The sequence below is a fragment of the Lynx rufus genome, unplaced genomic scaffold (genome assembly GCF_022079265.1).
Source record: "Lynx rufus isolate CCGP_SWC_20201006 ecotype Redwood Valley unplaced genomic scaffold, mLynRuf1.p SCAF_20, whole genome shotgun sequence".
Lineage (NCBI taxonomy): Eukaryota > Metazoa > Chordata > Mammalia > Carnivora > Felidae > Lynx > Lynx rufus.
This window is the reverse complement of record NW_025814835.1, coordinates 2,595,892-2,613,119: the sequence shown is the minus strand read 5'-3', so window position 1 is coordinate 2,613,119 and position 17,228 is coordinate 2,595,892. Positions and strand designations below refer to the sequence as shown.

The 17,228-nt window shown below is 58.0% G+C and overlaps 1 protein-coding gene across 22 annotated transcripts in view; it reads right to left on the bottom strand.

Annotated features, from left to right (window-relative positions):
* Positions 1 to 17,228, bottom strand: part of MBP (myelin basic protein) — a 117,227-nt gene continuing 99,999 nt past the window's right edge. For 11 of the 22 annotated variants that reach the window (XM_047086271.1, XM_047086276.1, XM_047086284.1 and 8 more), the window contains 4 exons: positions 11,476 to 11,583; positions 10,555 to 10,590; positions 10,159 to 10,191; positions 9,263 to 10,043 (listed from right to left, as the gene is read on the bottom strand). In XM_047086271.1, coding sequence (XP_046942227.1) covers positions 9,759 to 10,043; positions 10,159 to 10,191; positions 10,555 to 10,590; positions 11,476 to 11,583 — 462 coding nt within the window. In that variant the 3' untranslated portion in view covers positions 9,263 to 9,758. Of the gene's footprint in view, positions 1,523 to 6,955; positions 7,064 to 8,839; positions 9,056 to 9,262; positions 10,044 to 10,158; positions 10,192 to 10,554; positions 10,591 to 10,653; positions 10,968 to 11,475; positions 11,584 to 17,228 lie in introns of those variants that run through there. The other 11 variants (XM_047086285.1, XM_047086287.1, XM_047086288.1 and 8 more) reach the window with 8 other exon arrangements.

Below are 17,228 nucleotides of genomic sequence, written 5' to 3'. Positions count from 1 at the left end.
TACCATTAAAAGTTTATTATTTTATTTCAATATTCAAGAACAGTGTGTACTTTCCATGAGACCCCCCCCCCCCATCACAGCGCACGCTGACGGGGTGCGTAGCCACGAAGAGAGATCACTCGGTCAGCAGTCGGCTCAAAGATGTCGAGTGTGTGTGTGTTGAGCAATTTGGAGGTTCTGTTTCTGGAATTTTGTACCTTTTTTCTACCCCCCCCCCCCCACCCTCTCATCATTGAGGCTAGGTATTAATAGACACTACATTAAACCCACACCGAGCAGGAATTAGGACAGGATTACGCTCACTACTCCTCATCTGGGTTCTAAGGGGGCGGGGGTGCCGGTGTGGGGCTCTTTGGAAGGCCTGTGAGAGATACGCTAAAATCAAAAGGTGGGGTCAGTATGTTAGGAGGGGCGCACAGGAAAGGTCAGCTCGCGTTAGAAGAGACACAGCTCAGAGGAGCCCCCTCTCTGCTCGCACGTCCAGGTCAGCGATTCGGGAAGAGAACCCTCCGAAGCCTACCGACTACGCGCGTCTGTGTCTGGGATGCGGGTGGGCGGGACGCTACCCGTCCTCCCAGGGTTAGTGTCTGCTGTGTGCCGTGCCGTGGTAAGCATACCGCCGGTCACCTCCCGCAGTGACCAGGGTGACGCCGTGAGGCCACCCAGAAAACTCCTCCAGTCCCGCTCAGACCCTCCTGCTGGGCTCTGGGGGGAAACAGGCGGCTCGCGGGGGCCGCTCTGGCTCCCGCCGCGCCATCACCTAATGTCCAAGAAGACCCTGTTTCCTGTTGGGGCCGCAGCCCAGCCCAGGTTTGCCTCCCTGTTCCCCTCTCCGCCACGCCTGAATTCCGCCAGCCGGCCGTGGTGGGCAGCCGCCCCCGCAGGCGCCCCCTCTGCGCCCACCACATGGGACTCTCCACAGCTGCCCGCCCGCACTTCACGTACCGAAGCCCCCTGTGCCGCTCCCGACTGCCTAACCCTGGAGGGAGAGTGAGTGTGTGTTAGGAGGTGAGCAAGGGCAGGGGAAGAAACCAAAGGAAGCTCGGATCAACAGTCCTCACCGCCCCGCACGTGTCTCTGTGTCCACAGCAGCGTCGCCACGGCAGTGCCCGGGAAGCCGAGGGATGCCGAGTCAGCAAAGCGAGTCCGAGGACGGAGGGTGAACTTGGAGGCGCGCCGTGCACCTGCACCACTGTGCGGCGGGGCCGCGTCGCAGGGGGATGAGAGTCCCAGGGCGTTTATCTTCAAACTCAGAGTCGCCGTTTAATTTTCTGTCTGCGTTTTCTCCATTTAGCTGATGGCCAGAAATTGCCAGTAGGATGCGGCGTGCCTGCCCCTACTGTGTGCACAACTCAACGGGCATTAGGCAAGGGGGGTTTGCTACAAGTAGGTAATTTATGTGAACAGTATTAAAATCTTAAGGCAGTTATATTAAGAAGCTGAGGACGGGATTCTATAACAACAACGAGGCAGGGCTTCAGCGTCTAGCCATGGGTGATCCGGAACGACTGTCTCTTCCTCCCTGAGAAAAGGAAACACGCAGTTAGGTGGCTCGTACGGGCAGCCTCGGGCACGCGTCCCGCTTGGGTGGAAGCCGGGCCACAAACCAGCCGATGCGGGCGCTAATGCGATTCTCAAGCGGGGAAGATTCTCAAGTGGGGAAGATTCTCAAGTGCCAAGTGCGATTCTCTTACACGGGGTAAACTCACTTGACCTCCTGCCCAGGACGCAGAGAGCCGGTGCCTCATGGAACGCTGCACTTCTGGGGGTGGAAAGCTCACCCACCCTGTTCCCGTGCACTGACTGAGCCCTATTTGCTCCAGCTGCACCGACTGAGCCCTGGTTGTCTCCAGCTAGAGATTCTGGGGTAATTGAGGCAGGTGTCTGCAAACAATAGGGACAGCTTCATCTTGGAAGAGATTTCAGTCCCGTGATCACACCTGCCGCTGTGCCCGCCAGGCAAGGGCCAGACCCTGCAAAGTCATCCCCAGGAACAGTCCTGTTCGCACTCTGCCCCGCCTCACCCATAAAACCAGCTGCCCAGAGGGGTCGTCCATAGACTCAGACATCAAGGTCTTAAAACCACGAATGGACGTATTTTCCGGACGAACGAAAACCCGAATTGGCGATCGCCGAGGTCGCACACAGCTGTGCAGAGACCAGTGGCGGAGAGGGGGCTCGGTTGAGGCGTCAGCTCCCCAGGAGACGGGGCCATTTGTGGGTCCAGATACCACTTAGATGGACCCGGGGGAAATGTACCTTTCTTTTGGCATTCACGTTTTTATTCAAGGTTTAGGCTCTTTGTCCTTGGATTCCCCTTTTCTTCTTGGATTATGAACGAACAATTAAGTCACCTCTCAAAGATTTCCTTGAGACTGTGAGCCCCCAGAAAGCAAGATATACATGAAACATGCTATTTGCCCAATGACACGTGCACTGAGCCCACCCTGACCTGTTCTAATCACACGTTTGCCACGTTGCCCGACGATAGCAATAATGGGAGCGCTAAAGCCAAAAACGCCTTATAAACAGCACAGTCAACAGAGTGAGGTGACGGTTCTGATTTGTCAGGGTTTTACGTTTCAACTCACTTGTGGGATTTTATGTTCAGAAGTGAAAACGTTTATGGAATTCTAGCCTCTGAAGTATCTGAAGGAGTCACCGGAGGGGGCCTTTCTCCTACACCTGAGCCGGGTCCTACGGGCCAGCCCCCCCACCCGTGTGCCTGGCTCGCCTTTGACCACCGGCCCTCAGCGCTGCCCTCGGGAGGAGCCAGAACAAGTGCGCACTGGCTTCACCGTTCCCTAAATTCCCAAAAAACCCACCTGCGGGCGTCCCTGTACAGTGTGATTTAGTCCCGAAAAGCAGCAGAACCACTGCTCTATAGAGCAAAGCCCGTCTGTGCTGAGATGGGCCAAGTTCCCCACACCCCTCGCAAGACACCTGGCCTGAGGCCCCGTCTTCACTTCCCGATGGCTCCTTCTGAGATGGAGACAACGGTGGACATTTGGTTTTGTTTCCTGTTGTACCCACAGCTTACGGAGTGTCTCCCGTGAGCAAAATCCATTACATCTGTTTCCTCTGAGGAAAGAGAAAGCCGATCCCGGAGGCAGGGATTCTTAGCTTCCCCGTTTTACAGTCGGAGGAGCCAAAGCACAGAGACGTGGAGTTATTTCCCCAAAGTCAGTCAGCCAAAGGCGGAGTCAGGTTTAGAGCCAGCACCCCTGCTGTGTGGGTCTCACGCTTTTCTCTCTGTCGGGTTTTTAGCACGTTTGAACCGACTGATGTCCAGCGCTTGGTCGGCCCTGGGCTCGGCCGAGTGGATGAGGCTGGCCTCACTAGGAGAAGGCTGGCCCGAAGCTGAGTCGTGGGCTGGGAAGGAATAGAACCTGCCGGAAGGTCCTGCGCCCTCTCCCCACTTGTACCCCAGTGCAGGGAACTGTTTCAGCTGCGTATTTGGAAATAGCGAACTCCAATTACATTTTGATTCCGTTCCCTGATGATTGGGAGAAATACAGTGCTCTCCACCCAGTGTCCAACCAACGAGGAAGGAAACAGCACCACCGTGACTACCGTGAGGTCTCCGCCATCCCCCCTCCCCCCCTCCCCGAGCCCTTCTCACTTCTGGAGGGATCGTTTTTAATCTGTCACCGCACTGCGGTGGCTCTTTCAGCAGCATGTGACTGTAGTTGGCCAGTTCACGAACGTTTCATGTGGTAAAATCTGATCAAAGCCATATGAATTGAAATTTGAAGTTTCCCTGGGTCTGTACAGGAGTTTTAAAATTTCTAAACCACTTTGTACAAAAAGAAATTCGTAGGAAAAGTGCTGAACCTACAAAACCCAAATGGGCCTCAGGCTTGTGTTAGTCGTGAACCGTAAATGTGCAGGATAGACACGGGGCTCTCTCGGTGGGGCTGGTGACCGGGCTGGCACACAGGCACGTTCCTTAGACGGAGGTCCCCCCCGGCCTTCCCTGTCCCCCGGCCATTCTGTCCGCGGGATGAACAGTCACCACACCGGAAAGCACAGGAACTGCTTACCCCGAGTGGGTACGTCTGCATTTCTCCGACGAGGGGGAGGCCTTCCAATTGCACACTTCCGGGCTCCGACCCAACCCAGGGCGCTCTGGGGCAGGAAGCCTTGGGGGGAGCCCAGGAGCGGCGTGGGCACCGTAGGCAATTCAGACGCAGGCGAGGGCACGCCTGGCCAGGCTCTGGGCACCTAGGAAGCGCTGCTCTCCCGGACGCGGCTCTGGGTTTGTACCCGGGGCCTCCACATGGTGCTTTTCCTCACCTTCTCGTCGCCACATCTCAGAACTGAGCAAAGGCATCGCGGTGACCTCAGTTACTTGAATGTGCCGGGTAGGATTTGTCTTCTTACTCAGATTTGCTTTAGAATTGACCTTGGGGAGAAGATCCTGCCTGCACTTTACCTGACATAAGACGACTTAGCAAGTCAGCTGGTGACCACTCACTTCACAGATTTGAGCCTTTTCCCGGATACGGCTGACTTTCCTCAACCACAGTCCTGCCTCCCCTCACCTCTGTGTGGGCCCAGCATCTGCCGAATCTGGACTCGCCGTGGCGGGGGGGGGGGGTTCCACACACACGCGCTCACTGGGCCGTTCCCGCCGCGTGTCCCGGCCACCTGGCACACCACTCATGCGACCCCACGATGGCTATTTGGGCCACACGCCAAATTATCCCGGCACAAATCGTAAAACCTCGGCGTATTACGAAGCCATCAGCAAGCTCACACAGGTCGGAGGCCTTGTGTCAACGGCGAGTCAGGTTGAGGAGCCTCGTGCTTGGCTGGCGGAGACCGAGCCCGAACCGGGCGTGACCTGGAGCTTGCGGGAAGCGTCGGTCCCGCCTTTCAGCCGCCCAATCTCTCGGGGCGACACCGCCGAGCCACGTACAGCAGGACCTTTTAATGTTAGATTAACTTGTTCACTGAGACCCCTCGCGTGGTCTGAGGACAGGTGGAGAGAGGCCGACCCCCTGTTCTCATCCGCGACCAAGAACACTGACAACGTGCAGTTTCCGTGGAAACACACGCCTCCCCCAGAATGTGACCGCTGGCCTGAAGACACAAGGTGAGGAGGCCGTCATGTGGAATAAGAACCCGGGATGCTTTGTCTGCGGTGGCTGGACGCCGCGGACGAGCGCGGACGGAGCAGGTGGGCCCGTGCTGGTGTCTGGGAACCAAGCCCAGGCCATCCCCCACCTCCTTGGGGCGACCACGTCTTCCGTGTTCTACAGCAACGCTCGCTCACCTTTCTTTCACCCGAGAAAGATAAAAGTGAGATTTTTCACGATTTGTGGTTCTCTCGGCAGGGCGCCGTGGGCATCGTGGGGTTTTGCGCCTTTTCGGATGCCTTTCCTGCCGTGACACAGGAGCCCTGTCTTTTACGTTTGGGCATCACACTTGTTCAGTTCGGACAAAGGGCGGACTGGGCCGCCTTGCAAATACTCGCGGCTGGTTGTTCAGAACCGGCTCTGGCGCCATCAAGCAAGGAAGGGGACAGCCTCGTCTGGATTCAGAGTGGAAACCGGCTCGTGGTGCTACTCTAACGAGAGTGTGTGACCACACCGGCCAGAGAACGGTGCTCCCCGGGGCCTTCAGTCAGCCTGGGGACTGTCCTGCACTGCCCAGAGGGGCGATGCGTCCCCGCTGGGGCCGTCCCTCTCCTTTAACAGCTGCGGGCCCTCGAGTGCTGGCTCGGCCACCAAGACCCCGCATGGGTGCCGCGGACACCCCAGCCCCACTTTTACAGGTGTCTGCCAGACCCGCACGGCTGGCCCCTCGACGCGCACACGTAAAGTGTAGGTGTCATGGGACCCAGGTGACAAAGCCCTCGGGAGGTCAGAGGGCCCTCTGTGGGGGGAGCCCCGTGCCTCACCCGCGGTCTCCCCTCAGCCGGGAACCCCTGGGTGTGAGGCCAGCCCCGCAGCCTGGTGGGGCTCGCTCCCTGGAGCCGTGAGCAGCTGTCTGGGGTGCGGAGGCCCGTGCCCCCCGTGGGCCCTGCCCTGCCTCTTCCCTGTAGCACCCATCTTTTTCCGTCCCCACCACGAGAACCCGCTCCTCTGGGAGGCCGTGGATTCCTCTGTGCGGGGGACAGTCCCGGACCCCCAACAGCACGCGGCAATGCTCAACAAGTCCCTGAGCCTGACGAGAATTGTGTGATCGCAGGGATGGGACGCCTGGGCAGCCTCGGGCCCCTGACTGTGGGCTCACGGCCTGCCCGCGCTGGGAGCAGCCCTGGGGGCGCAGACCAGTCACTGTGCCCACCCCCGGGGACAGCGGCTGCCGTCAGGTGGGTCCCGTGGCCGAGGCCCTCGGACGTCCGGCTCCCAGGCAGTTACAGCCTGTTCACGGCAATGTTCTTCCTGCCCTCCGGGACCGACAGTGAACCCGGGACGTGACCGTGAGCCACGACAGGGGCCGGGAATGAACAGAGGCCAGACGGGGCCCTCCCACAACCCAGGGGCAGGTGGAGGTCTGGATCCCAGCCCAGAGCGGGGGGCTGCGGGGCTCTCTGACCGCCTGCTGTCCTTACTCTGTCTCCTCAAGTCCCGTCCCGGTGTCCGGGCCTTGCTGAGCTCAGGCGCTAACAGATGGTGGCCGCTGTGACTCCAGCGTCCACATCAGCCAGTGCGGCTGACCCCCGTGTGGCCTCTGGGGGGCTCTGCCCGATGCAGTGACCTCCCCTCTGTTCGCTCGGCTCCTACTCCTTCCCTTGGGCACGTGGGACCCTCTGCGTGTCCTCAGGCCCCCAAGGGAGCCCGGCCCAGCCCAGGGCTTGCTCACATAAGCCTGGAGAAGGCCCGCTGAACTGGCCAGCCTGGCAAGCTACCCCGAGGGAGAGGCAGTGTGGAAAGGCTGCAGGCCGCCCCAGGGTCCCCCACCCGCAGCCCCGACGCACCCCTGGCGTTAAGAGGGGCTACGTTACCAGTTTGAAGATTTTGGAGAGCGTGCCCTGGGCGTCGGCCCCCTTGAATCCTTTGTGGGCTGCAGCTCGGCCCCCGTAGCCAAATCCCGGCTTCTGCCCCTCGGCCCCCTGCAAGAGACCAGACGGCTCTCAGGGCGGCGCCTGCAGGGCCAGGCGGGGCACGGGGAGACCCCAGCACCGAGCACCCCCCGCTCCTCGCTGCAGCGCTGGCCCAGCCCCGGCCCCCGCGTGAGCAGCCGTGCACCCAAGTGCTGTCACTGAAAGACCAGATCCCTTCCTCACACCGTGTGGCTTTCAAGAGAAGTGCAGCGCGTCAAGCAAAAGCCTTCTCCCCCACGTCTGCGGAAGGGGGTGGCTCGTGTCCCTGGAAAGGAGGCTGCAGGAGGGCCGGCACCTGTCCTGGGTGTGGGGAGGGGGTGGGCGGGGTCCCCGCCTGCTTCTTCGTGCAGACCCCTCACCCCTGCCCCCTCCTGCTAGAGGCCCGGAGGGTGTAGAGCTTTGCACTTAGCACTCTGCAAAATTTTGAGGCTCAGACTTTTTCTAAAGCACAAAGACAAGATCCACATTCTCTGGCCTCGAGGAGGCTCTCCCAGGAAGCACCACCCCCGGCCACGGCTTGGGTCCCTGAGCGCCGATGTGTGGCACCAGGACCAGACTCCTCCTGGCGGCCCTGGGATCTGGCCGGTCGTGAAGAAGGAAATGGGGCGGGGCCGGCCAGCAAGCCAGGCACCAGGGCGCAGCCTGGGCGGTCTCAGCTCTCCACTCCCTAGCTGTGTGACCTCGGGCAAGTGTCAAAACCTCTCCGAGCCTCAGTTTCCTCTTCTACAAAATGGGGATAAACGGCCCCTCCTTATGGGGTGGTCAGGAGGCTCTGCTCTGTGAACAGAGCCTGTGGGCTCACGGTGTGTGTGTCATGAAGGGAGAAGCCAGCCCCTGCCTCCAGCCGCCAGCGGCCCCCCTCACTCCTCACTTCCGAGGCTGTGGCACAGGGCAGTGGTCGCTGACAGCTGAAATGTAAGAATATCTGTGTCCCTACGACCACCTTGTTTTCCGACGTGCTTGACTTTCCTCTGCGATCACGGGGAGGGGCTGGGGCTCGGGGTGTGCAGACGCGGTGAGTGGGCATTCACGGTACACGCTCCAGCCTCAGGTGCGACACGGGGGCCAAGCAAGCCTCTGGGTGTCGGCGGAAGGTCGCCGGCAGCCCCCCGGCTCTGTCCTCGGCGGACAGGCCCCGAGATTTCACCGTCGTGCCAACAGGACGTGGGAGACTCCGTGCCCCGCCCCCCAGGAATCGAGTCGACGGGACAAAACCGTCTTCTGATGGAGCCCCCGGGACCCCGTGCCTCGGCCTACGGTCCTTTTGACTTTCACAAACGCGTTAGGGCTGGAGAGGACGGGGGAGCCATGCAATCTGTGTCTTGCTTTCAAAGGTGCTGGAGACGGGGTCAGCGCTGCCCCGGGGTCCAGACGTTTCCGCGGACATGCTCCCCGCACGGCCGCACACGGAGGGGCAGGCGGATGGCTAAAGCGTGCAGAGCCGAGCACAGACACGTGACATGGCGGAAACCCGCACCCCACACACCAGGGCTAAATCCTCCCGTCCCTGCGGCTTTTCCCCGAAAACGAAAGCTTGCGAGGACAAGATTCAAGCATAGGTTCTCAGATTAACAATCTGCTTGACTTTTCCTCCTTTCAAATTCTTGGTCACTTATGTCTTTGGGCAACCTAGAATTTACCGAGAAACACTCAGTGTAGTTTAGAAAGAGAACAGGGGACACTCAGAAACTCCAAGCGGGAAGACAGTCCTGTGGCTCGAGAAAACGGACAAGCAAAGGAAAAACGTGGAAGCATCTTGCTTTGGAAAAAAGAGAAATTGAATACACGTTAGTAGGAGCCGGAAGGGAGATGTGGAGGGAAGGGAAGGTCCTTTCGGTCAGCTGTTGGGCCGAGTGTGCGGGGGACGCCCAGAGGGACAGAGGTCCTCTTGCCCCGGCCACTGGCTGCGAGAGTGCCCGGGAGGCCACGCCTAGAAAGTCGGGGGGCAGACCAAGGAGTTACGGGAACAAGAGTTCGTCCTTCCATGTCGTCTGTCTCCTGCTGGCAGAGAAAGTCACACGTCAATCGGCTGCGGGGGTCAGCCCATGTGACGGTCCTACACTGTGTCACCTTTTTGGCAAATTGATTAGCTTAGGAAGAGGCTCAACTATATTCCTGTAAAATGGTGCAGCAAATATCTGCGTGTAATTCAACGTAAGAATGCATCGGACCGAGGCAGCCGCTTCGTGGAACCCCCCTACCCCTGCGGGCCTCGCCCTCCCCCTCGCTCCCTCCTCCTTACTGGTCTTTCTTCCTTCTTCCCTTTCTCTTGCTTTCTTTTAAAATTTATCCATTTGTTTATATGATGCTTCTTAATTACGCACCAAGTAGAGGCGGGCTCTGTGCTAGAGAATCAGGATGTTTCCAGGATGGACATGACTCCCGGCCTGTAGGTTAGTGGCTCTTCTTCTATTTTATCCCGAAAATCACAACTTTTGTCAAGTAAGAACTCTACCCACCATGACTGCTGAGTGGAGTCTGTGCGTTTGGTTAGACTCTACCAACAGCCATTCTAGGCTGGCACAGACACAAAGTTCACTGGTATCTGGAAGGTGGGCAAGCTGGCCGTTGGAAGTCTTCACGGACACTTTGTTCTTAGTATTCAAAAGCCTAAAATTCCTCAAAAAGACTTTTCCTGGATGGCTTGATACCTACGCTGTGGCTGTTACCACACCATAGTCAAACCCCACATCTCGTGGCTCAGTTAGGCTGTTGTGAGTGTGTAACCGAAGGCAGCGTCGTGTTTCCTCAATAAGGTGTCAACCCCGGGGGCGGGGCAGGGGTGGCCACGGAGGGTCCTCTGGCCGTGGGGCCTCCCTCGGCCAGCGCTGCGCGGACTCGTCTCCCATCCCCTGTGCTCCCATCCCTCCAGCACGGAGCCGCACCCTCCCGGGGAGGGGCTCAGGTCCAGCGTGGCAAGGGGGCAGGGGCCCAGCGCTGGGTTCCCCTCGGGAGAAGCAGGCGGCCCCCCGATGGCCGGGCCAGCGGGCTTGAAGGGGAAGAAAGGGGACCGTCAGGCAAAGGGACGGAGCCCAGCGCAGGAGCTGGGTAGCTGTGAGAGCAGGAAGGAGAGGCAGCCGCGCGGACATGCGCGTGTCACCTACCCAGCTAAATCTGCTGAGGGACAGTCCTCGCCCCTGTGTGACAAGAGAGAGAAACAGACACTGTGATCAAGGCAGGAAAAAGTAAAGTCTTTTGACAAACCAGAAACACCGATCGGGATCGTGCTGAGGGGGTGAATCAGTTTTAGGACACTTGCCGCTTCCCTGGGAGTGGGGTGGGGGGCGGCTGGGGGAGGGTCTGGGACCAGGTGGAGGGGGAGCGCGCTGGGGACCAGCAGCACCGAGTGACCGGCGGCCCCCGGGGCCTGTTCCGGCCGGGACCACATGGTGAACATTCCGGGGTGAAGCTGTGAGTCCGGCCCCCTTCTGGGTACGTTTAGGGATTCCGGGGAAGGCCTACGCACCGTGATAATTAACGACAACACACGGAGGTCTTACCTTTCCTTGCGACGGAGGAGGTGTGCGCGGCGTCACCTACAAAGACAGGCAGACCGGTGAGCGGGCCGGGAGCCTCCCTCCCTCCCGTGTCCCCACCTTCCTGCTCCCGGGGACCTCCTGTCTGCTGGGGGCCCCCCGGGTCTAACAAGTCACCCGCTGGCTGCCTGCCCACCCCGCCCCCTTCCCGTCCTAGTTCAGTGTCAGGGAATGGGAACGGGAGCAGCTCGGCAGGCAGGAACCAGCCCTCCCGGGGCACGCCTGCTGCACGCGGGTGGAGACGGTGAGCCTCCTTCCCCACGGTCCTTTCCCGGGTGGGAGGTGAAGCGTCCCCCACTCTTCAGGGCTTCAGACGGCGCGCTCTCAGGTCTGCGGCTCCTAAAACTCGCTTGCAAAACACCGTCTTACAATGCCTGCTGCAGAAACGCTCAGGGTCAGAAGTGCGTGGTTTGGCTTCTGTTTTCAAACCTGAATTTGTCAGGGGCCCCTGGCCGGCTCAGTCGGCAGAACGTGCGACACAGATCCCTGTGGGTTCGAGCCCCGCGTCGGGCTCTGCGGACGCACGCGTGATGTCGTTTTCCCCCCAAACCCTGACGGCCACTCATGTTTTTATCTCTTTGGTCTTGCTGTCCCCGTGGTTTGGCAAAGCCTGTGTCTTTAAACTAAGCATCTCGTAGCCCTGTAGTCTTAAAAGGAGTGAGTTCTGCGCTAGAACCCAAAATTCCAGTGAGTGGCAGAGACGGCCTGCCCCTCGTGATGAGGCCCAACTCTCACGGCCGGCCTCTCCCCGAGGAGGAGGGAGGCATCGCTGGGGATGTAGTCACGCCCCTTGTGGATTAGAGCTCAGGGGCCTCTGGGGACATACTCAGAGCCCCTGGAGGGTGCGGTGGCCAGCCCTCCCTGCCCCCTGTGGCTGGCACTTACGATGTTCTTGAAGAAGTGCACTACGGGGTTCTCGTCTTGGGGCCGGCCGTGCTGAGACTTCTGGGGCAGGGAGCCATAGTGGGCAGTTCTCGCCGCGTGATGTCCATCCTGAAAGAGAGAGTATGGTGACCTCAGGCCGGGTTCCGCCTGTCGGGCCTCCCTGGAAAGCTGCCTCTCTCCTCCTCTGGGCATCTAGATTCTGTTAAAAAATTTTTTTAAACATTTTTTATGTTTTGAGAGAAAAAGAGAGAGACAGAGAGAGAGAGAGAGAGAGAGCAGGAGAGGGGCAGAGAGAGAGGGAGACGCAGAATCCGAAGCAGGCTCCAGGCTCCAAGCCGTCAGCACAGAGCCCGACGCGGGGCTCGAACCAACGAATGCGAGATCATGACCTGAGCCGAAGTCGGACGCTCAACCGACTGAGCCCCCCAGGCGCCCCTAGATTCTGTTTAGACCAGGACCTCACACTGGGAAGTGGCTGACCCGGCAGGGGACACTCCGGGGGCATCAGGGGACCAGGAGCATCCCGGGTGTCAGGCTGCAATGTTCTGGGCTGCGTCTCCATCACCGAGCCAGGCTCTGGCTCCCCAGAGGTCACATACACGCCGCCCAGGGGGGTGGAGCCCACCCACGACGGACACGGGGCAAGCCGGCATTCATTCCCCAAGCTGCTGGCATGGGTAAAGGAAAATACTCTGGAATTTTGGATCGGACCGCCACTAACAGCAGAAGACCAGCCTGTCTCGGCTCCGGGGTGGCTGCATCGCGTGAACCAGCGTCTGTTTCCCGTCAGCGTGTCAGGTCACAGGGTCCCTGGGCCTCCGCCCCGTTTGGGACGGTCACGTCTGGAGCAGAGGGAAGGGCCGTGGGGAGTGACGCCCAGGGCTTCCCCAGTCGGCGAGTGCTGCAGGGACGACACCGGATGGGGGCACCGACAGGGGAGGGGGAGGGGGGGGTCCGCCGAGCAGCAGCTTCCAGTGACCCCACGGGCCGAGTATTGGCCGCCTGTGCCCACCAGCAGGGGACACGGGCTCACCCCAGCAGCGTCAGCAACCCGGGGCTTTCCTCCCGCTCGCCCAGACACAGAACAGGGCGAAGAAGGTCCGAGGAGTCGGCGCCACACGGGCCCTACACCCGCGACGGGGACTTCCGTTAAAGCAAGTCAGACAAATGCGCTGGCGTCACTGGGGGCGCCGCCCCCGTCCGCTCTGTGCCTGTTGCACGAGATGACGCTTTCTTAGGAGACACGTGTCACCAGGACGGCTGCAGCCGGCTTCTGCAGAATGCAATGCCTTTGAGGGGCCTCCTGTGAGCGGCGCCAGCTGCACCCCCGACCGGGGTGGCTGGAGTGACAGGTGCCCTGTCCCCGGCACCTCGTTGCCGGTGACGTCTGAGGCTGTCCCCAGACGCCCCCTTCCCTGCCTCAGAGCACCGGGCCTGAAACCCCGCGGTCGCCCTGGCCTCCGGGAACAAGTCCTGTACGTCTCCCTTTCACATCTCTTGAATCCCTTCCCCTCCCCCGCTACTGACATTGAAACAAGAGCCGTGAGCTTCTCCTCTGATTCCTCCCTCGGCAGCCCAGACACACCTGTGACCCCTTCCCTCCACTCCCACCCCTGTTCTCCCTCCACTCCCACCCCCGCTCTCCCTCCACTCCCACTCCTGCTCTGCCTCACCAAATACGGCGTCTTCTCTCTGGCTGGACATCTCGCTGTGCTGTGGACAAGGTGTCCTGTGCCCTGCCGGCCTGAGCAGACTGCTTAGGTCGCTTTCCATACAGAGCCTCACACAAAGAATTGATCTTAAGTCACTAGGAGGATGGTCTGGGAATCACACGCTTCTTTTGTTACATGCCCAGTGAAGACTGACTTGACTTGGGCTCCGGGCTGTAAATTGTCAGCTGCACAAGTAATCTGAGGTAGTCACACAGTTACGACTACATTGATATATTTTTAGTGGCCTGGTTCTAAAATGACATTTAGCGAGTCATATTTCTATATACTAAGCAAAGAACAGTTAAAGAGGAAAATTTGAAAACACTACCAAGTGTAATAGCATCAAAGAAACAAAAAGTTATGTACGAATCTAGAAAAGCAAGGATAGGATCCCTCTGCTCAACACCAGGGAAGGCTGGAGGAAGAAAGCAAAGGAGGCTTGGGTGAGCAGAGAGATGTACCATATTCATGGATGGGAAGACTCAACATGGTCAAGATGTCAATTCTCCCCAGGTTGCTCCACAGATTTAATGCGCTTCCAGTCAAAGTCCCAGCGGGGTTTTCTTTAGATGTAGACAAACTGTTTCTATAACTATACAGAAATGCAAAGGAACCAAAAAAGCCAAAAAAATTGCGGAAGAGAAGAATAAAGTTCGAGGAGGCACATCACTTGATTTTAAGATTTCTATACAGTAATAGTAATCAAGGGAGTGTGGTGTTAGAGGAGAGAGAGACACATAGATCAGTGGAACTCTACCGCATCCAGAAATAGCCCCCCCACCCCCCGCCAAATATGATCAGTTGATTTTTGAGAAAGGTACAAGACCATTCAACGGAGAAAAGACAGTCTTTTCAACAAAATGTTATTGGGGCAACAGCTTCTCCATACCCCCCAAATGAACCTCAATCCCAAATCACACCTATAAAAAAGTTAACTCAAAATGGATTCTAGATCTTTATCTATAATGTCAACCTATAAAATTTCAGAAGAAAACATAGTTCTTAGACCCAACACGCAAAGAACGGCCCATAAAAAACGCTGACAAACCAGACTTGATCAACATTTAGAACTGTTGTTTTGCAAAAGACACCATTAAGAGAATGAAAAGTCATGCTACAGGCTGGAGAAAACACTGGCAAACCACACATCTGACAAAGGACTTGAAAGCAGAACATACCAGCGTATGTTAAGTCAGTGGTTAAAAAAAATAACCCAGCTAAAAATGGTGGACAAAATATGGAATTGACACCGCAGGAACCAGGATGGGTGGGGGGCCGATAAGCATGTGAAAAGATCCCCAACATCATTAGCCATTAGGAAAATGCAAATCAAAGCCATGGGGCGATACGGCTACACACGTATTACAACGGGGAGAATTAAAAGTACTCACAACACTAAGTGTTGGCGGGGATACGGAACAACAAACGGTCTTGCATTGCTGGCAAGATTGCAAAAACGGTGCGGTCACTCCGTAAAACCATTTGGCAGTATCTTATAAAGTTAACCATCTACTTCCCCTATGATCCTGCTTTGAGTGGTAGAAGGAAAAAAAAATATTTTTGGAAGTGATTTTTTTTCCTAGTATGGGTCACCATTTTTGAGGGGAAAAAGTAATTTAAGTCTTAACTGCAAACTTACGTTCATGAGAAAATGTGTCCACAAATGTTTCTTCGCAGCTCAATTCATAATCCCTAAATCTGCAAACAACCCAAATGTTCATCAGTGGGAGAAAGGACAAACAAAATGGTGCATCCATCCAGGGGAACACCACTCCCGCCATAAAAGAGAACAAACTTTGGATGCCTGCGACAGCTCAGAGGTATCGCGGCGCTGAGCAAAAGACGCCGTTCTAGAAAAGATTTCCTTCCGTGCGATCTCATTTATGTGACATTCTTCTAACGATCAAACCACAGCGAGGTGAGCAGGGCGGCCCGTGGCAGGAGCCGGGATGGGGGAGGGGACGGGTGTGGCGTGGGTACGACGTGGACGCAGTTGGGACTGTCCCGGGGTGCTGTGGCCTCACAGCAGCTACACAAAAGCCCACCTGGCTGAAAATTCGCAGAACTGGACGTGGCCAACGAGTGTCACTGTGGGTTAGTATCTAAACGAGAGGAGACCCGTCTAGCGGGGCCATCACGACCAACCCGGCGTTGATGGCTACACGTTGCCCCTCCTTGCTGGGCGCCTGGTCCCAGAGTCTGGCCTTCCCTCCACATGCAGCATCTCATTTCCAGGCCCGAGCTCTTGCTCCCACGGCCGCCCTTGCTGCGAAAGCCTTCACCTTCCACATGTGTCTGTCTCCTGAGCAACGCGGTCCCTTGAGGCTGCAAGACCTCACGTGCTGTCGGACTGTTCTTTCTCCGTCAGCATCTTACCCACTCGGCTGGATCTCAACTTTGTGGCCTCGGCAGGGAGCACGCCGCGGGGGTCGGGGAGGCCCTGGCACCAAGGCCTGTGTGATTCGAGCAAGCCGCAGCGTGCGCTGGGGCTTTGATTTATTTGCTCACATGAGAAGCCAGACGCACTGAGGGTCTTCCTCCTAGAACATTACCACCGGGCCCCTGAAGGGCAGCCACGGAAGGAAAATCGTTCTCCAGGGAGGTTTATATCTCAGGGCGTTTCCTAAGATGCTAGACCTCGTGTTTAACCTCCTTATTTTTGGATCACTAAAGAGCTTCTGCGGTGAGGACAGGAAGAAACACCGAGAAACACACCCTGGTTGTCATGGTGATGATGCCCTCACGCAGCGGTGGGGGGGGGGGGTGCCAGCTATATCTGAGCCACCCGTCACATATGTCTCTAGTTGTGGTCAAATGTACGTGAAATTTACCACCTTTGCCAGTTTTGAGGGCGCAGTGCAGTGGCCCAGCCACTGCTCACCACCACCTGCAGAAGCTTCTACTGCCCAAGCTGAGACCCCGTGCTCATTAGACACTAAGTCCCCTCCCCAGCCCCCGGCACTCGCCCTCTACTCTCTGTCACCACGAACATGACTGTTCTCGGTATCTCATCCGATTTGCCCTGCTACGTCTGGCTTCCTTCACTCAACATCGCGCCCTCAAGGCTCACCCACGTTGTCGCTAGGGTCAGAATTTCCTTCCGAAACTTTCAAGGATAACGCTCTATCGCACGGACACGCCGCATTTAGTTTATCCGTTCACCCGTTGGCCGGCACTTGGGTTGCTCCCACCTCTGGGCCGCTGGTCCGACCAGATCTGGCGAGGCTGATGTGGTCTGGCCACATTTCCGTGGCCTCCGACACCTGGCAGAAGGGACGCCCAGACCCAAACTCCCCCCACCTCCACAGCGCGAAGTGCAGCTGCCTGGCAGGGGGTCTGAGGTCGAGTAGGGCGCGCACCGTGACGAAGGCCTGTGGGCTCTGCTGGGACGAGGGGCCCACCCGCGGCTGGAGGGCTGTCTGGGCTGTGAGGCCGAGGCCCTCGAAGCCCTGCCCTGGCTCTGCTCAGGTCGTGGTCAGAGCACGGCACCTTTGTCCACAGAGCAGCGGGAGCCCCTGGGAGCCCTGTGGAGTCACTTGAAAGATAGCGGGGTTTGGTTATTTGTCATATTTTAGTCTGTGGGGAGCCTTAGCCCTCACCGTGAACAAGGGGACCTGTTCGCTGGGGCAGGACGGACGGGGAGGATGCTAGGTCTGCAGGAAAGAGGGGCAGCTCCCCGGGGCACGAGGGTGACCTGTTGGCCCCACGGTCCAGCTGGGGCCAGGCCGGGCAAGAGTGTGAAGGGCGGGGGCCAGGCGGCGGCCGCCGAGAGTCCCCTGTGGAAACCCTCCGAGTCTCGGGCCGGTGACTTGTCCCGGTTTCCTCCCTCAGTCCCACTGGCCCACTGGGCCGGGGCTCCCTAACAGGGGAACGGTTTTTGTCATTTAGTTTTCAAGACACACAGTAATTCTCTGATGAAGAACTTTTGTGTTCACTAAGGTTGAAAAGAAAAGGAGGCCAAACTGTTAACATTTTCCAGTTATTTCTCAAGACTGCTGTGTCCTTGCCCGCGTCTATCCCGTCCCGGGAGCTCGTTTCCTC